The sequence below is a fragment of the Nelusetta ayraudi genome, unplaced genomic scaffold (assembly GCF_046127955.1).
Source record: "Nelusetta ayraudi isolate G7.1 ecotype Tasmania unplaced genomic scaffold, CSIRO-AGI_Nayr_v1 ptg000011l, whole genome shotgun sequence".
Classification (NCBI taxonomy): domain Eukaryota; kingdom Metazoa; phylum Chordata; class Actinopteri; order Tetraodontiformes; family Monacanthidae; genus Nelusetta; species Nelusetta ayraudi.
In genome coordinates this window covers 22,638,602-22,663,595 of record NW_027466061.1, presented here as the reverse complement: position 1 = coordinate 22,663,595, position 24,994 = coordinate 22,638,602, and the positions used below count along the sequence as shown (strand labels likewise).

At 44.9% G+C, this 24,994-nt stretch overlaps 1 protein-coding gene across 1 annotated transcript; it reads right to left on the bottom strand.

Moving 5' to 3' along the window:
* Nucleotides 1–1,929: 1,929 nt before the first annotated feature.
* LOC142884149 (protein APCDD1) lies at nt 1,930–16,101 on the bottom strand. The gene is made up of 5 exons (XM_076019663.1): nt 15,891–16,101; nt 12,182–12,365; nt 10,181–10,706; nt 3,090–3,411; nt 1,930–2,826 (listed from the first exon to the last, which is right to left on the bottom strand). Exons 1-5 carry the CDS (start codon nt 15,958–15,960, stop codon nt 2,351–2,353), a joined length of 1,578 nt encoding a protein of 525 aa, XP_075875778.1. The 5' UTR covers nt 15,961–16,101; the 3' UTR covers nt 1,930–2,350.
* Nucleotides 16,102–24,994: the final 8,893 nt, after the last annotated feature.

Below are 24,994 nucleotides of genomic sequence, written 5' to 3'. Positions count from 1 at the left end.
GTCGATTAAGGAAAAGCCTGCAGTCATTTTATCACAGCGCAAAGCAATCTGTTTCAGAGCAGTGTGGGAAACGTCCACTCGGCCTCTGTGCCTCTGTGGCATTGAAAGAAGAGAGAGAGGTTTGCCCCTGAGTGACACTGTAGATATAAGAAAGAGACGGGATACTGTTAAACTTGGATATGCCTGCAGCGACAGTGTGGTGGCTGACAGGACCTCAGAAAAGGATGAGTTCCAAAACGCTGCATAAATTACCATTTGTATATTTTTCTCTTAAAAAAATGACATTGTGCCAGACAAACCATTTATCCTGCTACTGTTTTGTCAGACACCAGTGGAAATAAATGGCTAAGCACACTTGGCTGCCAGACTTGAAGGGGAAATATATAATTATATTATTCAGAAGATTTTTTTTTTTTCCTCTTTCTGTGTAGACCTTCAATTTACAGAGATTCCATTGGTTTTAATGTTGTTTTCTGGGCAAAAAAACCAAAACAACATTATGTAACATTTTTCTTTTCAAACACGCTGGAAAATGTTGGGTTTTTACTTGACCTAAGAACTTTTCATTTGTGATGTGCATGGCTGTACTGGACTGTACTGCCTTTCCCTACACTACTGTTGTAGTGTGAAAGCACCAAATAAATGTCCTTGCTGTAGGACGGTAGATAAAGTCTAAAGTAACAATTTTAATATGCAACATGGGAGCAACAAACTTGCTTATTTTGAGCCTTGCATAGGTAAACAATCATTTCAATAATATCTTTGATTGCTTCATTTCCTGCACTCATCAAAGTTAGCAAAATACCACAGTGGCTGAATCAAAACAAGGCACTAAGATACAGTATGTACCTCTTAAGACGGCTCATATGAGAGAAATACTGATTGAAAAATGAGGTTAAAGCTCCAGAATTTTTTTTTTTTTTCACATCACAGCCTTTTTGACTCAAACACGTTTTCACTTGAGGTTGTTGTTAAGTCAGGTTGACATGGTGACGTGGTTCTTTAGAGCTTGTAGACTCAGTAAGAGGCCTCTTCCATACCTGAAGATGATGGTGAAGAACATAATGATGTATTTCTAAAGGTCACCTGTGTCTGCTGGACCATAACATGTTAGGAGGGTGTAAAAAAAGGATGTCTGGCTTTAAGGGCTGATCACTAACCAGAGGGGAACCACTGCCCTCGTGACATCGCAACTTTGACTGTAGCTCCCCCTTCTGGCAAGGAGAAATGGCATAGGAGAGGACTCCTTTGTTTGTCCCTGACTCTTTCATCCACCACTTTTTTTTTTTAAAGAGGAAAAGCAAGACCAACATTCCTCACTGATATTTCATACCACACATTAATTTCAGTTAAAGCTAAAAAGCTAAATTCCTCTTCTTGGAATTATGTTCAACTCATCTTTATGTCACCTAATATTGTCATCTGCAGAAGGAATCACGTGTGCTTGCGTTGTGCTCTGCCTGCAGGTCCTCCATTAACAGGGTTTGTGAAAGTATAAACGGATGTGTAGCCATTTTGTCACCTCACTAGGCCTCCTGGATGAAACTAATACAAAACTCCACATGGAAGCACTTAAATCGACACTGACCACACTTCATCACATTTATTTAATCGACATTCTCTTACACTTACAACTCATAAAAAATAATCTCTTAAATATGGTAAAAAAAGAAAAGAAAAAGAGAGCATATGAAAGACTTGATGCTCCGCATGCGGTTTCCTGATTTGAGCCCAACAGAATGTTCAGTAGTCCAGGATTGGCACACGCACATGATTCTCTTGATGCAGGATCGATCATCATCCGTTTCACTGATACATGTTGGGATGTTGAGACGAGGTGGAAGAAAGAGCAACCGTTGGTGGTACTCGCTGAGCTGGGTGCCTCCCTTTTTATTGTAAACAGTGAACCTCCCTCTAACCCCCCCCCCCCCCCCCCCCCAACCTCCTCCAGACTTTTAGCTTTAGAAAGGTCCATGTCAGAGGAAAGAGCTTGTACACCTGAAACTGTGTCTTATTGCAATTAAAGTCTGAAATAAATGCAGTGTAACACATATGTTCAGGTGTGTCAGTGTGTGTGTGTGTGTGTGTGTGAATAGATATCTTTGTATATATGTGGAAACACGGACTGTCAGGCTGGTCTTTGGTTCCACTCTAAAGTGCAGTTTCTGCGGTGCCGCAGTGTCCAGTCTTTGGCTTCCTCACATCCTCCACACCGGAGCAGAGCAGAGTCAAGTCAAAAAGTCAAAACCTTTCATTCTGCTCCTTTCACAGACAAAGCCGTCATCTCTTTCTTTTGTTTTTAAGTTGAACTGAAAACAGCAAGAGCAGCAAATCCCCGAGCTGCCGGTCTCTATCTTTGCCAGCAGAGAAGCGCGTGCGTGACCAGCGCCGCCAGCGGCAGCGTGGCGAGCTGCAGGCCGCCCTGCCGGTTCAGACCCGCGCAGCCGTTGTGGCGGTGAAGCTGCCAGTCCCCGTCGCTGCCGCCGTCCGCCTGGCCGCGTTCGGCCGACTGGCTGCTGGCCGAGCACTGCACCAGCGGCAGCTGGTAGGACGTGGCCCGCTTCTCGGGCCGGTCGGGGCTGGAGCCGTCGCTGGGCCGCTGGCCGTTGTAGAGCAGGTAGCGGCCGCGGGCGTCCTGCTCCATGCGGAAGAGCTCGTACTCGGTGTGAGGCAGCCGGATGCCCAGAGCCACGCAGCCGTTGGTGGCCGTCACGTCCTGCTCCACGCCCGCCTGCCACGAGCCCTGCACCCCGCAGCCGTTCCCGTTGAAGACGTTGAGCAGGGAGGTGGTGGCCCCGTCCATGGGGGTCACCCTCATGTGGTTGACTGGGGGGAGAGAAGAGGAGGAGAAGAATGGGGAGAGGGAGGAGGAGGAAGGGGATGAGAAGGAGGTGGAGGAGGATGATGATGAGGAGAGACGCAAGCCATCAGTATGGTGGCATCATTATTTATGTCCCGTACTTAAGTAAAAGTATTCATCCGGCTCCTTTACTCAAGTAAATGTAAGTAAGTACAGGGCAAAAGGTTTCCTCTTGTTGGTCTTTAATGCAAAAAAAGAAAAGATAAAAGAAAGAGAGTGAGTGAGTCACCTTTGAAGACAAAGTCGGTCCCGCCTATCACGAGGTCGGAGTGGAGGCCTCGGCTGTAGCGTCCGCGGGCGTAGATGGTGAAGGTGGGGTGCTTGCAGACGGGGTCAGAGTAGTGGTAGTAGTGGCCCTCCCAGGTGTGGTTGTTGTCGTGGAAGACAAAGTGTCGGGTGAGGAAGAGCACCTCGGGGCGGACCTCGCAGCGCTGGCTCACCCACTGGCCGTACAGGCCCACCGTCAGGTCGGCCCGCGGCGGCAGGATGGGCGGGTGGAACTCGTCCGAGCGGTAGATGATGCGACAGGCGATGCAGCCGTGGTCGTGATTCTGCAGGAGAGGCAGTGGGGCGTCAGAGGAGGGCCTTTGGACGGTGACTACGCTACGTGGAAATCTTCTGTTTGTTCGGTGGACACATATTAATGTGAGATTTGGATGGCAGATGAGGCTGGGTTAGTTGTGAGATGCCCAGAATCGCACAACCGCAGCATTCTTTGCAACGGTGGTAAACTGTGATATTTGATTAAGTAACATTTGAAATCATGACAAAAAAAAATGAACATGTTATGTGTATATATCAGTCTCACTACATTTCCTACCTCTACTTCCACTGCTACTCGTGTATTTCAAATGAAACACAGGACCATCCAATGTCCAGTGTTTGACATTTTTAAATACATACTGTGAGGAATGGAAATTAATAGACATGGATGTTTATTATTGCACCTTCATATTTTGTATTTCCTGGGAGCCAGGAAGCACTGTTCCCTCATCTCAAATGCCTTACTCTTCTTTTCAGTGTGATTAGAATCTTTCAAATTCAGATATCACAAGTCAGATAATACAAAGTCTTGATGGACAGACCTATGGCAGTCTAACAGAGGCCGAGCTTATCCCTTGAACTTGCACATTTCCCATCGCGCACAGCTGCTCAGGCGTCGAAACAGGAAAAAAGAAACGCGATTCAGCAACTTGAAGCCTGGTGTGCGAGAAGATCAGCTGCTGAGGCTGTTAAACTCTCAGCTGATGATCCCAGCGAGCGTCACGTCACTCTGAGACTGGACTCTCTGGTGAGATCCGTCAGCGTCAGAAGCTTTATAATCCATCACCGGCATATTGTACCGTGAGGTGCACATAAAGAGACGCCTGGCAACTCTTCAGGGGATCAAAAGGGGAAGGGGTGGGAGGCGGAGGCGGACGGGCTATATTCCTCCAGTGAGAACCCTCCGGAGCAATCAGACAAGGTTCTGCCGTTCTCTCAGGCTGATGGAATCGTTTCAGCGCAAAACACAGATGTCTGGTTGAACCAAAGCTGCGAGGAGCCGCCCAGAGACCGGACAAGTGAACTCTCTGTGAACAGCAGCGGGACGGCTTCTCTCCCACCCCTCATTCTGACAGGGGAAAAGGGCTTTTGAGAGTCTATAAAAGGACTATTAATCACATTCAAGTCGTGAGGCCGTCTGCTTGAACGGCATCCCCAAGCAGCGTGAGATCCCGGCATCAACGAGCTGATGGGCTTTTCCTGACTTTGTTCCCCAGAACCTCTTCCAAGCAGAGGACAACTCCAGGGAGCTGCTGGAGATACTCCAGGGTGGCCGCAACCTCAAGGCCCGTTCTTTTTATTGTGAGGAGTCAAAGGAAGCCATGTGAGATGAGCTCATCCCGGCCTCGGAGCGGGAGGTTAATGGGACGCCGCCTGGAGGGAGGGCCAACTGCGAGTTACGGTGAGAAATGCACATCGGAAAAGGAAAGAGGAGAAAAAGACGAGCAAGGAGGGAAGGAGGGAGAGGACGAGGAGGACGAGGTGGCAGCGTCGATGCTGCAGGTGTGGAGAACGTGTTCCACAACTGCAGAGCCATAAAACCCAAGCAGCATGTCTGAGGGTAGATTTTTTTAGCTGATGGTTGAAGGTGACGTCCAGGCATGAAGTCTTCATGGCAACGAGGCACCGATATTCATACTTCACTGCTTAATTGAAGGGACTGAAGAGAGTCTGTCTGTTTGAAAGACATCGTCTGGAGCTCACACCTGCCCTGGACAATGTTGGGAAATCTCTTCATTGATAGGTCGGATGATCTTATTGAGAAACACAACTTGTTATCACGTAGCCAGTATTGGCTACCAGGCCTAGTGCTGCTGTAAGCCCTACATTTACATAAAACATACATAGAAACAAAGCAATACGTAGAGTAAATAATAGTAAGCATTTGCTGTCCCTGGTTCCCTATCCCTGTCCTACCCCTTAAATATAACCCCCCGATTAAATATATAAAAAACAAAAAAATCATCATAAACAACTGATTGATCCAAAGGAGCTGAATGCCATCAACTCACTCTCCCACCAAATGAACCACTATACAACACCAACAACAACAGCAGAAAGCAAGCCGCTGGCTCGCAGGGTAGATGTGACGCTTTTACTGATTTCCAGAAGTCTGTTTGAGATGATGTGACAGAGATGTGGAGGAAGCAAAATAAGTAAATGAGGGACATTTTCATAGAAGTTCATTGACACGATAGAGACAAATAACAACGAAAAAAAAACCCGCCAATGACCCAATGACCTTGTCTTTCTTTACATTGCGCATTATCATCCATTGTTGCCTTCCTGAATAAAGTGGCTGACAAAACTCTGGGACCCACAACTGTTCACCATTTTCTCCCCAGATTCCCCTTGTTAGGGTTTAACTTCATAAAAGTTGGGAGGAGAACAAGATGTCCAACTTTGGCCTTCATTACATCTTTTGCCGTGACCGTTTGGCAGGAACTTTGGTCTGACCCAACCACTTCCATGAAAAAGGATGACGTGCCCCCAACCACTGAAAACAAATGGAGCCCAACTATGATATGCAGCAGGATTAAATGGTCCCTCCAGACATTTCAGCCCCCTTTTAATGGCACAGAGCTTTCAATATCAAGAACGCTTATTCATATCCTTAATTGTCCACTATTTGTAATCACATTTGCCCTCCATTTCTATCCAACCAGTTAAACCATTACATTGAGAAAAACATTAACATAATTTTTTTTTTTTTAGAATTTTCTGATTGAGTGTTTGTTTTTTGTTTTTTTTAAATCATCCAGGGGTGGGACTTAAAACATGTACTGCAGGAAGGCAGCCAACAGGGGGCAGTAGAGAAAGTTTTATCCTATTCCATAAATAAACAATGCACACAGACAGACACAGTTTATATCCACATTCATCCAAACAAATACTGCATTTTTTTTTTGTGAGCAGTGTGCTCTCAGAGAGCGGTTTTATGGCTGGCAACAACTTCACAATAAAAGGCTTCTTTTACATGGACATAAAAGAGTCTTGAGAAGCCACGAAAAAATGCTGAGTGCCATAAAGGAAGAGACGGATGTGTCCCTGACGGGGATTCTAATCAAGCGGCCGTCTGCCTCAGTGAACCAGGCGGCGCAATGAGAAAGAAGAACTTTCAAACAGAGTCTGCTGCTTGACTCTTGCATCACTCTTGAGATCCACCCAGCGACCACAAATTAGCATGCTGGCACCAGCCAGTGTTCCGAGCCCTGAACCAGCTCTGTGCTCTAAGATTAATGGATTGGATAGTCACCATGGCAGTAAAAATCCATAAAAAGAAACCATCGCGACCTCAAGAGAGGTGCATTTAGCACTTAGGTCTAGGAAGCAGTGAGGTATTTTCTGCCGCTATTTCACCAAAATCCATTTTCTGCGTGTGCATTTTTGAGGACCTAAAGTTGACCAAAGCTGTAAAATTACTCTTAGACTTCAACTGTGTCTATATTCAGCCTTTCAGACACACACTAACAAGCTCTGAAAGTCAAATTCAGAATCTGTGGGACTAGTGTTCAACCATTCACTTCTTTCTTCCAGGCTTCTAAAGCCTCAACTCTTTTCATTTTTTCACTGTGTGCGCCAACCGCTGTGCTACAGTTGGAGATGAAGCTGAAGTTAACACTTAGAGTCTGTTCAAAAGAGTAAAGTTGAACGTTGCAGAATGTTACAGAAGCAATGAGCTAAAGCTAAGCCAAGCTAAGCTAATCAGGAACGTATCTCTGCTTTCTCAACCACAGGACACGTTTTTAGGTCAACCGTAAGCAACACCCTAATCAGCCAGTTTTAGCGTGGACGAGGTTAGTGGCACCAGTTCAGTGTTCGATCAAACGTAACTTGAGGACACAATGTTGTCCTCTGCTCAAGTATCATGAGCAAAATGGTGTCGCTGGAAAGGAATTTAAGAACAGAAATCTGTTTTATGAGTTGCCTGAGACCTTGAGATTTGAACAACGGTACTGAAGGGTTCAAGCGTGGAGAACTCAGAGTAATGTGAACGAACTTCCTCAGGCTGATCCCGAGTTTTAATTACGTACAAGTATAGGATTGTACAACAATATCATTTGACTCAGTTTTACCCTTCACAAATTGACACCATCAATAAATATTGAGAGTTAATCCAGAAATCCAGGGTTGGGTTGTCAGTGCCAGCAAGTCCTTCTCTGCTGGCCTAGAGAAACTCAGAAAAGTATATATTTTTTTGTAAATATGTAACTAAAATTTCTTCCTTCGGGCCTGTTGCTGCTCCTGACGACCCGCTACTGAACCTGTCCTCGTGTTCTGGCTTGCATTTGGGCGTGTCCTGTCTGTACCCTTTGCAGCTGCTTCTTCTATTTCCTATGTTTCCCTTTTCTTAAAGCTAGTAAGTTGCTTATGTGGCTGTCACTGTCTAGTTTTGCAATAAAGCTGGTTGATTGGTTCTGTAATCCCAAGACCCACTGAGAATGTTTCATTTTAGAGGCTGGCAAAATGGATGTTTTTATTAGGGTTAAAATCAGAGCGGATCCACTCATCAAAATCTGATGGCGAATTGCTCATATTGCTACAACAGCTGAAGTAGCTATACAGTACTCACAAAAATAGCCAAAAAAGTATATTTATCTGAGGAGTAGCAGAAGAAATGTCGTCCTCCACTGTTAGCAAAGAAGAAAGGCTGTTACTGCATTTGACTCCCACCAGCACTTTTAGGGGATGACTACACAGCCTTGGCATAAATCACCCTGCCTTCTCTCTCGCTGCTCTTCAGAAAATATTGCAGGTGGGAGGAAGAGAGCACGTGCAACACTTTGACCCTCGGGCATGCACCAAATCAGACCTGGAATGCGCTCGCAGGAATAATTCGTACAACTGCGTGAGCCGAGAATTCTAGGAATACCGCACGCCGTTCCGGCTCTCCTGGAGATGTTCCGGCTCTCTGTGGGCCGGGCAGCTCGACAGGGAGCAGCTCCGGTCTTCACGGCACCGCAGGGAGCTCGTGGGATCACAGCTTCCCACTCCCTCCCGGTGTTTACATTTTGATCAGCGACGCCGAGGCCCTGTCATCCCGCGTACAAATGGATGTTTATTTGGAGAGCAGACCCGAACAGGATTTCATTGTAATCTCTGCAGAGTGCGACAGTGAAAACATCACTCTTGGGTTTCACTCAGCGAGGAAACTGCTGCTCGTCAGTGTAAATAGAGAAATTACACCCCGCAAGTAACAAAGAAGAGAAGACTGTCGCTGCGAGCCAAGTTTGAGAGATGAAATAAACACGTGTGTATAGTTTCCAGCAGTGCAAACACAGGCAATTTACTGATCCCAGACCACAACATTTGGATGCCTGTTTTTGATGCTAACAAGTGGCAGGTGGGTGAAAATGTCAAAATCCTGACCACTGAGTAAAACATATTTTAAAGCAAGTCTCAAGTCTTCAGGCTTGCTCGTCTACCTTGCAAAGCTCTAAGGTCTTTCAAGTTGGTCGCAAAGCACTGCCAAAAAAAAAAGAGAAAAAGAATCAGCAACCATTTAGTGGTACAAAAAGCAGGAAGCTGCTGCAAGACGGAGCAAAAGTGCTACTGTACAGAAATTGATATGGATGCTGTTCCAGTGGCTGCTTGATGACAAATTTACATTTAAAAAACCATGGACGGGACTGAGGGCTTTTTTTTTATTTAGCTTTTTACAATCTTTGAAGGTTTAATTTTTTTGTGAAAAAAAAAAATCCCATCCCCTTTTCAAACATTTTCTTTCAGTAAATGGATATGTGAAATAATAACTGCAACTTATTTGATTTTGTATCAGAAACATTCCATCTGGTGTGCAGATCGTGAACAAAGGTGTTAAGTTTCATCTCTCGCTTGGTCACAGCATTGCTTTACCACATGCACAGACACAGGCCTCGGAATCAGAGGAGTGGTGGCGGGTCAACGCAGCGGGGGGGGTCGAATTCGGCCGAGGCTGTGATCCGAACAGCAGGCTCAGGACAGAAAATAAATCTCAGCCTCTGGCCTCGCGATGCACGCCAAAGAACACAGAGTGCCGCGTCTCAAGGATGGGAGCCTCGTTCATCCTCAACATTAAACTGATACTGATGGCTCAGGATGGGCTTTTAATTTTGGAATAATGAATGATATAAATCTAGTGAGGTGCAATGCGTTTTCAGTCACAATGCAAACATGCCGACACTCAGCAGGTGCAACGGTCCCACACGTCTCCTAACTTTACCAAGAGCCGCATCAACACTAGAACCACAACTGGATTTTGCAGGGAACAGATCCCCTCAAAAGAACTGGGAGAGTGGCAGGATGGACCTTCTGTTCTGCCGCAATAAAAGCAGGCAAATCAGATTTATTCACAGCCAGAAGATCCAACCGGTAAATCAAACTTCTGACAGCTGAAGGCAGCAGAGAAACACATCTGCTTGTAATAGACTTCATTTCAATACAGTTTTTAGATGCAGTTTGCATTTTGAGTTCCCTGTTTGTGTGTATTTCTGAGAAGATCTAATCTAATCTAATCTAATCTAATCTAATCTAATCTAATCTAATCTAACAGTTTATGATGTTTTTAATGTTTATGTGTATCTTAGTGTGTCAGCTCTTCACTGCGGCATCCTCGCACATCTCTTCAGCAGGGGCATCTGTCTTAAAGCTTGCAGTGGCTTTTTGCTCTTGCTATCGTAATCTCCGCCCCTTCACCAACATCTCTTTCTCGCTTGATTAGCCAGGTCGCACTCATCAGACGATGTGGCTCAGCAAAGGTGAAGGATTCACATCCCCTGCAGTTGGCTGCAGTCCTACCTTGGCATTCTGCAGGGCGATCTGGTAGCTGGAGGGCTTGTAGTAGAGCCTCTGGGACGGCTCGGTGTGGATGTCTCCCAGGAATAGCTCCTCCACCAGGTGGTCCAGGTTGTGATGCAGGTACTGCTTCTCCACCCTGAGCAGCTGCAGCTCGTGCATCGCAAAGTTGAGCTCCTTGGAGCAGTCGAAGCCGCCGCCCTCCTTCCACAGCTCGTAGACCAGGTTGGGCTCCCAGGGGCCCCTCACGGCCCCCCTGCAGCTCTGGTTGAAGCGCAGGCTGAGCTGCTTGGCCACGGCGGCCGTGTGGCACACCATCTGGACGTGGTGGAGGTTGTACTCGGCCTCTGTGCCGCCGCGGATGATCCAGGACGCCTGGCGGAGGCGCAGGCGGCCGCGGATCACCAGAGTGTAGCTGGGTTTGGTGCAGTGGTTGTCCTCGTAGTAGAACTGGTGAGCCTGGAAGGTGTTGTTGGAGAAGAACCGGTAGGAACGTGTCAGGAACTCTGGTCCCGGTCTCACCTCACAGCTTTAGGAGACAAAAAAAGAAGAATTCTGGTTAGTGAGTTTTGTTTTTGAGATTGACTTGTCGACTTCCTGAATCATGGAGCCTAGATTCATGTCTTCATGGAGAACATGGTTCTACGAGCTGTATTATATATATATATATATATATTGACATTTAAACATTCAAACAAACGTCTTGTTATAATCAGTGTTGGGGAACAAGTGTTTTTAATGTTTTTAGAGCTTTTTCCAGCTAAGGCTCCTGACTAAAGTCAAGCCATTCTTGTCCCGAGCTGACCTCGAAAAGGCCATCCATGCCTTCATCAGCTCGAGGATTGGCTTCTGCAACACCCTTTATGCTGGACTTCACCATTCTATCCTCCAAAAGCTCCAGAATGCAGCAGCATGCCTTCTCTCAGGCACTTCCAAACGCTCCCACAGCACACCTGTCCTCCGCTCCCCCCACTGGCTTCTTGTGCAGTTCAGAGTGGAGTTCAAAAGCCTCCAGTTTGTCTTTAAGGCCGTTCATGGCTTGGCCCCGGCCTGCCTCAGCGAACTGATCACTGTTCGCCGTCCAGTCACGACTCTGCGCTCCTCTGATCACACCTCCTTGGTCATCCCCAGGTCCAAGTAAAAGTTTGGAGACCAGATATTTGCTCTTCTGGGGCCTTAGCTGTGTAACTCTCTTCCAGCTCAGTTACAAGCTGTCACTGTAATCACTGTTATTCAGGCTCAGTTAAAACTCATTTATTCAGGCTGGCATGTTATACATAGCCACTGACCGGACTGCTGCTTATTGGTTTTACATTAGTGTTTAAATTATGTTTCACTATTTTTTTCATTTTATTCTTGTTTTGTAAGTGTGCATTTGCGTTAATTGTGTGTGTTTAACTATGTTTTACTAGTATTGCTTTTATTTTATTTTTATGTTTTACTCCGGGAACCATTTGGCTGTTGTAAGGTGCTATACAAATAACTTTCGATTGATTGATTGATTGATTGATTGATTGATTGATTGATTGATTGATTGAATGTCATTTATTGACAAAATAAAGCTTACCATTTCCATTAATCGATAAAATGTCTACTTCTGGAATGATTCATAATTACAATTCTAATTATATCTGACCACTTTTATATAAAGGCTGGGCTTTATGTTTAATCATTTCATTTTTTGTTCTGTTGCTGCGGCTGTTTTTTTCTTGTACTGGCTTGGCACAAACACGAGCATCTGTTTCCCTGCACAGGTTGATCCTGTTCTGAAGCTTCTGACTGGTTCTCCTGTCAAGTTGGGAATTGCAGCGCCCCCTACCACTCGGCTGTCAGTTCACTTGTCTCTCGCTGTCTTGAGTCGTGCTGAAAGCTCAACACTGTCATGCCCAAAATTTAGAAAAGTAATCAAATGTAATTAGTTACATTACTTACTTGACTAAGAAAAGTAAATGGAAACAGTTACACAACTATTCAGGTGATACGTATCAATGCAGTCTTGTTCACCTGGTGGACACCCAGTGACCCTCTACGTTTGGAGGCATCTGCACTGTGATGCGGGCTCTGTGGTGGAGGTGCTTCAACATGTGGTGGCACTGGGAGTCTTTGACCAGGCGGCCGAAGGTTTTCTCCATGGAGAGCGTGCTGGAGCGGCTGTCAGAGTAGTGAAGAGAGGAAGCTTCAGCCCAGCCTGTGAGGAGAACAGAAAGAGAAAAGTAGTAAGTCAGTAGTGTCGTACATTTAGCTCACAAACGTATGAGTCTGCTTAAGGTTTCTTTCCACTATGTTGGTTTTCTTTTTTTTGATTGTGCAAAGCGCTTTCAGACACCACTAGATGTGATTTAGTGCTTTTTGATTTAAAGTTGATTTAAAAATTTTCCTCCAAAAAAAAAATACTCTATTGTACCTTTGAAAAGGGTATTTTATGATTCAAATCTTTTTATCGTTTATGCTGTTTCAGTAGATTCAGACTGGTGTTACATGACATGAGGTGATGCAAAAAGGAATTAATAAGGAGTTTAACTTGGCAGAACTCAGATCCTTCACATCCTGATGCATAAAAAACACACAAGCTCTTTCACAGTAACTCATAAAGACCCCTGGATCAAATACACACACACACACACACACACACACACACACACACACACACACAAAACCCTAGCTGCTGGTTTGATGTGTCTGCCCGTGCTCTTTCCCTCCGCCTGATCAGTCAGTCAGACCTCTTTCATGTGCTCCTGGGCTTTTATTCAGCCACTTTAACTGCTGTCATCACCTCCAGATCACTGAGCTTTGGCGAGCGACCTGCAGCACCTTGTATCTGTCATGTCTGCCGAGCGCCGTGGAAACGCTGCTTAAAAGGTAAAAAGCTCGAGTTCAAGTTCAGGAGGTGAAAGCCTTTGTTTTCAACCTGTTGGTGAAACTCGAAACCGTCAACAGCGGGGCCGGTGGGGGATCGGTGGAGTTGGGGGGATTTTTTTGGGATTCCAAAGTTAGTAATTTTTGTTTTTTTTAACTTTGAAGGATTTCGCCATAAATTCCAGATTTGGATGTGGCATGTGTGGAAAAAAAAAGATCATATGACACTGAGGAATGTCTCGGTCTCGGCGGTCACCTCTGTGCTTTTAATTTGAAACTAAAAACAGTGACGGGAAAGAACATGTCGGATTAAAAGAGAGAAAGAAAGGACAAACACTGAACAAAGGCCCAAACGTGCAGTTGTTTCAGAGCTGGGCGGCAACTGTATGTGTGTGTGTGTGTGTGTGTGTGTGTGTGCATGTCTGCATGACCACATCACAGAGTCTGCTGGGTGGTGGAAACGCTGGACAGTGGTGTGACTTGATCTGCCAAATTCAGCTGCCGGCATTAGTAACGGCGCTTTCTGCTGGCAGTGCTTGTGTTAAAAGTCAAAGACAAGACTTCACAGTTTACTGCACTTTGTGTGGCTGTGTTGATGTGTGTGTGTGTGTGTGTGTGTGTGTGTGTGTGTGTGCGATTCCTTTTTTGGAAGACTGCAATTGGCTGCAAATCGGCCTGAGTAGAGTATCTCAGCATGAGAATTTAATAATTACACGTGAAATGCAAGCAATGTATTCATCAACAAAGTATTCATCCCATTTTAACAGGACCCCGCAGCACCATTACAGATTCAAAAAAAAAGTAAAATAATTGTTGATCTGAGGAAAAATCAAACTGTTTTTTTTTTTTTTTTTTTTTTTTTTACCAAATAAAGCTCAGGTTTGTTTTCACAATGAGTTTTTATTATATTTTTTTTTTTAGCTCCAAAAAAAAAAAAAAGAAAATCAAAATGGAAGGAAGACAAGGAAATGATTAAAAACAGAAGTGAGCCCAGTTTCCACAAAGTCCCTTCTGAAGACGATTCGCTATGTGACTCCAAGTACACACACACACACATCAAATGAGTGTTTTGTTGTGTGATTGTTGGGAGTGAAGCGAGGTGACCGCTCATTAGGGCAGCCATCAGTGCGGCTGGACCCCAACCCCCCCCCCCCCTCCCCCTCCCCCCCGCTCCTGGGGTTCCTTCCCAAACTGCTTCACTATGCTGGAATCAAAGCTGCCCCACTTCACTCCCAGAACCCTGAAACCGCATAGAACATTTCCAAGTTGGCCCGGTCGCGTTGGTGAGGTCACAGCAGTGGGAACCTAAACCAGCACCGTGACTCCACATCATGAAGAGGAAATCCAGGGAGCAGAGTGGCAGAACGGAGACAAGAGTCGCGAAACCAGACCGAAAAAGAACCTCTGCGTTCTGCCTGCACAACAGGGACCACGGCCACAAAGCGACTCAGGGCTTTTTCAGTTCCAGCAGCTCCGAGCGCATTTGACCCATTGACATGACCAATTGTCATCCATCCATCCACTTTCCATACCCGCCCGCTTCTTGCTGTTTTGTAAATATTAAACAAGCATTTATGATTGTATTTTTTTTTTGGTCTCACAGAAAGTAATAATAATAATTAGCGTAGTGACAATACGTTTTATTTGTAATAAAGAGATTTTGAAACAAGTCCCAATGAACATTGATTAAGACAGACTAGCCTTACAAAAAGCATATGTGTATTATCTATGTAGGATACCACCAGGGAGCATCATTAGCTCTGACAGGCATCTATATGAAATACATCTTGTCTAACTTGTTGAAGCAGCTTCTCTACCTCAACTCCATACATTTTAGGTTTTGCCTTTTTTTGGTTGCGAGTCATGTTTACCGGCAGTAGGCGTGAGATGGCTCTTAGCCTCCACGTGCTTCTGATTTAACTTTTCTTTTTTGAATTGTAATTGAAAAATGTGTTTCTTCTGACTTAGATGACCGAGATTAAAATGTGATGTTTCACTTGTGCTCTCTGTCGGTCACAACAGGGGAAAAGGGAAATAATTCAACGTCACGGTGAGCATGAAAAGTGGTGGGTTTGCTTCCCGAGTCGACGCTGTGGCCATCTTCCATACAGGGATTTTTTTTTTTTTTACAGTAGCAGTAAAACTGAGATCACTAGCGCAGATCTTATTAGAGTTTCACTGCTGGACGAGGTGGACGAGTGGACGAGGGGAACCTTCCCCCCTGGTTCTGTCCGTCTGGGTTTGGATCACCTGCACACACACACACACACACACACACACACACACACACACACACACACACACACACACACACACACACACACTTCAACCTGCTCATTTGAACTTGCGGCCAAGTGTCACTGTCACCGGCGGCAGATGGAGCAGCTCAGCGGTTAACATCCTATAATCCTGCGCTGCTCAGACAGGGTTTTCATCAGGGATGGATAGTTTGAGTGGCTCTTAACCCGCCCGACGCTTTCATCCTCCCTGCAGCCCCAGGGAAGGGTTTCTTCACCCCCACCATCCCTCCCCATTTTTTTTTTTTTTATTGCCTTTTAGCCCTTCGACATGCTCCATCATTCTGACACCAGGGACGAGTTAGCCACAAAATAATAGCAGGAGCCCACCACACACACACACACACACACACACACACACACACACACACACACACACTGAAACAGACCTGCTTCATACACAGATTGCCAACAGGATTTTTTTCCCCCTTTATAAACTTACTTTTTTCACATAGTGCTAATAATATTTTTTCTTTCACGCACACATTGAAGCAAAAACACGCTGTTTTGTTTCTTAGACGAATAATCCGAAGGCACCACTTGTTGAAGGCGCTTCTTACCCTGCAGGGCGGCGAGCAGCAGGGCAACGAGCTGCAGGGCGACGAGCTGCAGGGCAGATGAGGATCCCATCCTGGAGCCGAACCGGTGCCACTGGTGCCACTGGGAGGACGAGGGGCTTGAATGAGGCTTAAATGACGCTTCCGTCCCCGCTCATGCCGGCAGATATCCTCTCGCAGTGTATCCAGAAGGTGGAAGGAGGACCATCCTTGTAAAAAAAAAAAAAAAAAAAAAAAAAAAAAAAAAAGTCGCTGCTTCGAACCTCGGTCCCGAGCTCGGACTGGGAGGAAGGGAGGAAGCGTCCCGCTCAGCAGCGCCGCGGATGCCGACACTCGGCCCTGGCCCGGGTTCCCTGGAGGAGTGAAGCGGCTCGGATGCTTTGACGCGCGTCCTCCATGCGTCCTGCGTCCTGCCGGAGTGCTCGCGCCACACTGGAGCGCGAGGAACCCCCCCCCCCACACACACACACCACCCCCTCCCGCCTCCTTCACCTCCTCCGGTTTTGGGGGCGTGGATCAAGAAGCAAACTTAGTTTTTTTTTTCTGCCCGTTTTGTGAACAAGGGAGAGAGAGAGAGAGAGAGAAAAAATAATGAGTATGCACAAAACTGCAGGATGCAATGTAGAAACATCTTCAAGTCACTTGCTACACTTTAACCTCAGCATTCAGACACATTTTGTTTACTCTTACTTCTCCCACGCACCGGATAGACGCTCCCAACAAGTGCCTTGTTAATATGAATCTATTCTGACGTTATAACACACAGACGAGGTAATAACACAGAGCCGATATGCATGCAAAAATAAAAGCATGGCAAGATTGGTGACAAAGTCACGGTTTCAGGTCAGAAAATGAACGATCAGAGATGAATGAGGGCTGGTGGATCTGTTGCTGACTCAGAGGTGGGAAGTGATGGTGTACAAATAGTTTTGTCACTGTACTTTTGTAGATTATCCAGGCCTCTGTACTTCACTTCTGTATTTACTTTTCTGATAACTGTTGACTTTTCCATCCTACATTTGTACAAACACCTGCACGTTCTACTCCTTACATCGGAAAAACACACACGTTACTTTTGTGTTGAAAGATACAAATCCTGTTCAAAGTAATGTATTCATTAGTTATTCAAGTTGCTGTTTGAAGAGGAACTATTTGAAATCTGTGCTTGTGTAGTTGAACATAAAAGTGGATGATATTTTAGACTGTACTTTCTTACTTTTATTTGAGTAAAGGAGTTGAATCAGTACTTACAAATATGTGTCCATATTTCTACTTAAGTACATATGGTGAATACTTTAGCCACCTGCCACTCGCTCCTCTCATTAGGGTTGACATCCTGCTTGTTACTAGTCGTGATGAATGCTGCAAATTTTTCTTCCCTCTGACTGGTAAATTAGGGCCCTTCTCATCACCGTCACTCACCTGGCTGCAGGGCCAGTGACAACAAAGGTGTCCTGCTCCTGCAACACCTGTGTGTGTGTGTGTGTGTGTGTGTGTGTGTGTATGTGTGTGTGTGTGAAACAGGAGCAGACATCTGTTCAGCTTGATGTCTGATGCTGAGACTGAGACGTCCCTCTAGCTCCTCTTTACTGGCCCTGAGCCTCCTGTGTTTTATTATTTTGTCAATTTATCGGACGAATCCGTCTTCAACATCAGCTGAAACTCAGAAAACTTTTGGGGGAAAACGCAGATGTAAAATGTTATGCAAACTTCACATTACCTGTGTTTTTTTTTGTTTTTTTTTAAACAGTGGTATTTGTCTCTGTGTCCTGCTGGTCACAGTGAGCCACTTCACTGGTTGCCTCGCTTTGCGAAAAGCGTGGGCTAAAACTCACAGTTCTTGAAATCAACCCTTTGTGATGTCACAGGGGGCTCAGACACCAACCCGGGGTTAGCACTTTGAGGCTTTGTGTTCACCTTGTCTTTAACCTCTTCCAAACATGTGGATGAGAACAAGGCATCATCAGTTTAAGCAAGAGGGCAGATTTGATTAGTTAGTTAGGTAGTTTCCCACTGATTAAAGGTGCCTGGCAGCTACACTGGGGAAAAAAAAGATTTGGAAGTGGGGGAAAAATTATAACTTTGAAATTACTTGGGTAGAATTACTCTGAAGCTGCACCTTTACTTACCTAATAATACTATGTCATCTGCCTGAATAGGACTAAAAAGAATTTATTTGATATGATTCAAAACATGGGAAACTTACTTTTGCTTCCTTTGCAGTTTCAGAAAATAAAGGCTGGTTTCAGTGCCAGTGTTTATTATATGCCTGTATTTAGGTGGATTTCTTTCTTTAGCAGTCAACAAAAGAAATGAAACAATTTTTCTTTTCGAAGCGTAAAGTTTACATGCAGGAGGTGTCTGTGCACACTGAGCCTGTATTTCATGTGCTTATCCAATAATCCTCCAGTCCTCAGTCACCGGAGCAACCCCTCAGCCAGGGGCTTCTAATTAATTTCTATTGAGCGCAGCCTCGAGCTTCATGGCTGCCTTTCTCTATTGGCTCACTGGTGTTTGCTCTTTTCTCTCTAATCCTGGATCCCTGCTCCAGGAGAGTGACTCTCTCTCTTTCTCTCCCCTTTTCTCTCTTCAGTTCCCCCTATTCTGTGGATTCGGGAAAAAAGCCGCAGGGTGAGATCCGGACAAACACACTGATGGGATTTGCCAGAAGGCCGGAAGGGGTATTAATAAGAGGTGTGTAGGCCAGGAGATGAAACTGGAAGTGTTGTTCTGGTGTGCTGACCCCTGCGTCGGTCCTGTGTGGCTAATCAAAGCGCCACTGTTCCCTTTTTGTGTATCTGCTGGAATGTGCTGAGGGAATTGAAAAAAGAAAAAAAAGTGTGAATGAGACAGTTCTGATCTAAAAGGCTACGGTGGAACACTGAAAAAGACTTTTCAAAGTTTTTCCAAACCCTTTACATGTTAGCGTTAGCAGAGTCAATGCTTTAAAACATTCTGCCTCAACTTGCTGTGACCGTGATTGTGCCTTTAGATGCCGCAGCTTGTTTTTCTCACCATGCCTTTCGCATTAAGCCTTTAGCATCAGGGTCGCCATCATGTCAGAGCAGATGAATGTGCGTGGGGACATTTTCAAAGTTGCTGCGTCTCTGCTTTTGATTACCGGCTGTGTTTGGAAGAGCTGTTTTCTGTTTTCTGCTTTCTTTGTAATGTCTCCCCGTGGATGTTTGTGTCATTGCTGGAGAGGGCTGGAAGAGTGCAGAACGAGGAGGAGGGCGGGGCGCAGAAAGGAACAGGGAGCTCGCGCTGAGCTGCAGGACATATAGCCCAACTCTTGATTCATATTTCTGCTCAAAAATCACAGGGCTTCCTCATTAATAGATGGCGGCGATCCCAAAGTTTGCCAAATTTAACATGCTGACCTTCTGTGGAACTACATTAAATTTATGCATTTTTAAATTAAATTTTAGTTTTTATGATTGGCTTAAAGCTTAATTGTCGTGGCATTATCAGTGACACTTTGGATGGTGCTTCGAAATAGAGGAAAATATGACAGGAAGGTACTTGCATGTACTATATAAATGGAAAGAGGGTATAAGTAATATAATATGATATTTAAATTTAATTTAATATTTTAATAATAAATATCTATCTAACACTCAATACAGCTATTAAGCAACAAGAATAAGAATAAGAATAAGAATCAGAATAAGAATAAGACTCATGATGATGATTGTGATAATAATATCTTGAATTTATTTTCATATTCATTTACATTTTACACTGGGATGAAAAGATCTTCTGATACAACACCTCAAACTGATGAGAGGCTTTGGGGACTTTGGCTTGTGGTCACAGAGGTGAAGGTTTTGTTTCAGACTGTGAAAGCAGGAAATTATGAATTGACACGTGTGATGGGAGACGGAGCCCAAAAACAATGTTTTTTCAAGTTAAATAAAACACACACACATCTGTAGAGACAACTTTACTGTACTGCAAAGTCAAACATGAAAGCTCTGAGTTCATCTTCAATATGGGGACCATCTGCCGCTGCTACTGCTGCAGAGACGTCGCAAGCAGCAGTTAAATCAATCCAGACGAGCAGGGAAACAAAGAGACAAAGGGAGCGTCATCTTTGCATCTTTGGAAACTCCAGAGAGCAACGAGGGATCCCGCGCCGCGTAGAGGGCTTCGAAAATAGATGGGCCTGCTCGGTCAGGGTTCACTCAACCCTTGAAGAAAGGAAACCAGAAGAAGGAAGGCGAGACAGAATGCTGAACAGACGAGGAAACACGTTCCTGCTGTATTTACCCCAGTCTCTGTTCCCTCGACCGGTCAGGGTGCTTCATAAACACTCCCTGGTTTTTCCTTGTCCAACATGTTTTCGCATGAAAACCCCTGACGTCCCGCAGGACGGCAGAAACGTTACCCTGCAACTCTGGTGAGGTAACAGGTTCTTGAGTGATCCCGCTGCAGACCTCCAGGTCTCTGCGTGGGTGTGAAGTGACAGGAGGCAGACAAACACCGGATCTGTGGCGGAGGAGGAATGATAAACCGCTGACAGGATCCACCGACTGTCATGTTCTCTCAGATTGGATCGTTTACCGCAGGTGATTTCCGAGAGTGCGGAAGTTCTGGCGGCAAACCGTCGTACCCTTGTCGGTAAAAGAAGAAGGCGGGGAAAGATCCTCAGCTCAAAGAAAATCCTTGAATTCCTGGAAATCCATGATTCGGCACGAGGCTTTTTTCTTGTCTCTGGTTTTCTGGCATGTCAGCGCTGGGATTCTTGTGGCCTCAGCGGCCTCTGGCCTCCTCTGACCACAGCGTGTTTGATGCAAGATGTTTGGTTGAACACAATGACTCTCTGGACATCGGCTGAAGAACATAGAGAATCTTCAGTACATCCAGCCATGAATGCTAAAATCATAACTTCAACCAGGAACAAAAAACTCCAAAATTCCTTGTGCTTTCATTCAAGTGCTCCACGAATCCGTGTTTTCCCTTTAACTTGTACAAAGTTCTATCTTGTGCATGAGAAAACAATTTTGCTTATTTTTTAAATTCATTTTTAACATTCAATGAAAAGTCTTACAAGTGTGCGTGTTGACATGTACAGAAACTTGTTGACCATGCCAAAAGCCGACGAGAAGAAGAAGAAGAAGAAGAAGAAGAAGAAGAAGAAGAAGAAGAAGAAGAAGACAGCCAGTAGTGGCTGCAGCTAAAAGAAGGGCGAGAAGAACACCACATGGATGATATCCAAGAATGGAGTGACGGAAAGACAGTGTCTGCTCTTTATTCGGTCTGACCAAAGTGTCCGGGTGAACAGATACAATTTATACCGCAGCCACACCAGGATGTGACATACAGGTTGAAGTGGAACAAGAAGCACTGTAATTGTGACCTGACACAGCAGATGGAAGACCTTCTAAATTTGTTGGGGTTTATCTCAAGCATCCATCTGGTAGAGATGGATGCTAGAAAAGTGGATCAACTTGGGAGCTGATTGGTCAATTCTTTTACCAGCCACACTCAAAGTGGATCTGATTGTTTGCTGCCCACTGAGCCAGCGCTAGTTGCCAGCGCTAGTTGTGGCGCAATGTGCCTTATTAGTCATGTATCACCGCAGTGTTTACTTACACTCCCTCAATCTTTCATTGAGTCACACTTGTTTACTCTGTTTCTGCTGCACTTTAAAACAAAAAAAAAAAAAAAAAGTTGTTTTCAGCAGTTACTTCCGGCCTTTGTCAGAACTCAAAGGAAGCGGATTGATTATGCAACCCTGTCACTGACTCAGAACACTAGAGGTTGGTGCTTGACAAGACGGAACAACGGAAATTTAGTCTCGACACCTCAGAGATCCTGCCTGTCTGCCTTTCAAGGCGACTATGAGGGGGCCAAGAGATGAGGGTTCCTTTGTAAAATTCTCCAAGTTGAAGCCTTTTTATAGGCTAAGAAAAAGTCTCTCTTTTTTTTTTTTAACACTTTTGAACACAGAGACAATATGCATCACACCAAAGCCAACCACACGAAACAGTCATCCCAGAGAAATATAAATGTGAAGAAAATTACTGCGACACATGTCGGTCCATACGATGAATCGAGAGTATAAGTGGAGTATAAGGTGTGAGACAGAGTGCAGAGAGTCAGGGAGTCCAAGAGAAGCAGGGCTCTACAGGGCACTGTAGTGGGACACTCAGTGCACTCAGATGGGACAGAGAAATAGAGAAACAGTTTTCTCATTACCACTATTCCTGTCGCCACTACCATCACCTTCAATAATGCTAACATTATTTAATGAAACTGTCATAACGTTGTGGGTAACGTGTGACCAGTCATGGACTGTACGTCCACAACAACCTGCCGACAGACAACATCTCGCTGTCTGGAAACTTGGGAACAGGACATGGAAGCAGGAAGAAGAATAAATAACGGCTCTGTTGAAGAGTTGGCACAGAGTCATAGGATGAGATTTCATTTTATTTCGCTCTAAGCAGTTTCCCCCTGGGTGTAACAGCCAGCTGCAGGCTTCAAAGAGCAGGAGCAGGAAGAAGAGAGAGCTGTGAAACACTTCCCCACCACGCAGCTGCTCACAGGTGGCAGGAAGATGATGGGAGGGTCGCTCGTCCCGCCGAAGATCTCCACGGCGCTGGGCGAACGCAAACGGCAGAGAACACATTCATCATCGCTGGTGGCCCTGACGTCACTTTTATATCTGCGAGTTATTTTTAAGAGACCACATGAGAGGTTTCAAGGAAGTGGCGCCAAAGGGCTTTAAACGGCTAAAAATGAAGTGCTGTTGTTTTGTTGTTGTCCGGAAACATTTCAAACTGAGCAATCCGATGTCACGATCGCACAATCAAAAGGTCAATGCAAAGTTGGTAAAAACGCGAGCGCTTCAATTCATTTTCATCAGAGGGAGCAGCGGCGCATTAGAAAGGCATCAAAATTCCTGCCTGAGTGCTGCCATCAAAACCAAAACCGTTTAAACTTTGACACAGTTTCCCACTGAACAATGAGATACAAACTGTATGTGATGTAATTACAGGCAAATTTTGCCAATTTTATTTGGCAAAAAGCATTGACATCTGATTGACCAGCAGTCTATGTCCATTACATATGAAAGACAGCGAGCCTCAGCTCTGTGACCTACCTGTTGCTGAGCAAAGTCAAATCATGTGAGGGTACCTTAAAATTCCAAAAGGCTTCTATTGGCTTGAAAAGGAACAAATATGTATTTATATATGTAGTCTGGAAGAAACAGCTGTTCAGTCTTTATTTGCTAATAACAAGCTGACGAGCAGGTCCATTTGTAAGAAGGCCACCATGTGCCACCATGTGTCCACAGTAGGCCGGAATGTGGACCTACTCAGGGTTTCATGGTTACACTGTTATACCACACCTGGTAGAAGACAGATATCTACACAATTGGACACTAACATGGCTTGCATTGTTTTCTTACTATACAGAGATGATACAAAATCCCACACACTGGCCCTTTGAGTTGATTAGAAGTGAATCTTTAAGGCCTTTTTTTTTTTTTTTTTTTAACATTGTAGGTGAAAGTCTTGGATTGAAATTCTAATTAGCAAAGACAAATGCTGCTTTCAAAGCTTTTAAAAGGCTTCATCCGCCAAAGGTTGTGTGAATTGGACTGTAGGACTTCAAATTGAAGGTGTGTTTGAACTTTGTCTAAGTTCTAACTAACTAAGTTACTTATTATTTCTCCTTTCTCGTGTGATCATCGTGTAAACGTGAGCTTCAGCTTGCGCTCAGCCTCCGTCCTTCTCTGTGTGGGCTGGCAAGCAATTTAATCTTAGACTTCACATCAGCTCTTGTTGCCTCAAATCAGAAGGAAGCAGAACTCTTCATTCTCTTTTCTGTAAGATGCCTAATTATAGGTTTCCCCCACCTTTTGATTACAATATGAGGCTGGCCCATACTTCCTGCTCCGCTTTATGTTGTTCTTCTTTGTCTTTGAAATGGAAAAGCTACGGTGACGTGTTTCGTTGTTTGCGCCTTGCCACATGCACATGGTGGGGCCAATCTTTGTTGTTGCTGAGGACTTCCCGGTCCTGAATCTGCAGACCGATGACCACTGTCTGCCTGGGCGGTTGGTGCCGAGGACCTTCCGAGGGTGGTGATGTCTGACACCAGATGTTTGTTTGCGATATCTTTGGGATATTCCTTTTCCCAAACACACTGGGTGGTGGGGTTTTCTTCAAGTCATTCGTCCGCATGCCAACTGCAGGATGAGTGTCCACATAGTGGGTGCAGGATGAGCTGGACCAGATGTGGGTAAAGCATTCTACTGTGTCAGTGATGAGGTGGCTGTGAGCCGCTGATGTCCCTCACTCAATGGAGGATTTTTTTTTCTTAAGTTGTTTGTGGATATAATTCTGCAGAATGGGTTGCCGGAGATATTTTTGGCTTCAATTATAGCACAATTTGTTTGGACTTTGTGTTTCAGGTCTCCAGTGAGAAACCTTCTGAGTGAATTAAAATATGCACCAGACAGGGTCTTCTACATTTTCCAAAGCCAATGAATTCATTTCTCATATCCATTTGGTGGACAGCTCATAGAAAGCATGGTCCTGACACCCCCCCCCCCTCCCCCCATGAGATTCTGACAACTTGATGTCTCTTTATTTAAAAAAAAAAAAAAGAAAGAAAGAAAGAAAGAAAGAAAGACAAGAAAATACCCCTCATTAATAAATATAATACAATATTGAATATTGGCAATATTTCCTATTGTTTTGGAAAATGTGTAAACTGCTCCTCTTTGAAATGGTGCCACATATGTAAAGAACATGCAATTGTAGGATGAGAGCAGAGCTGAGTGATGCATGCGGGTTGTGCTCATTGACAATTGGCCAGATGTTCTCTGCCGAAGCCAAACAATTTTTTATTTTTTTTGCTGTTGCCATTGGCTCTCTTGACTCTTGAGCGTTATGCCCGAGTCCAGGGGAACTCGGGCACGACACAGAGACTCTTTCTCCTGGATGTCAAGGGAGACCACGCAACACCTTGCCACAGCCCACAAGATGGAGTTCACTTACGACCACCGTCTTAGCAACAGGCGTCACAGACGTAAAACACAGTTGTGTAAAAGTTTGATCACAAATGCATGAAGTTGGACACTTGATGCATTT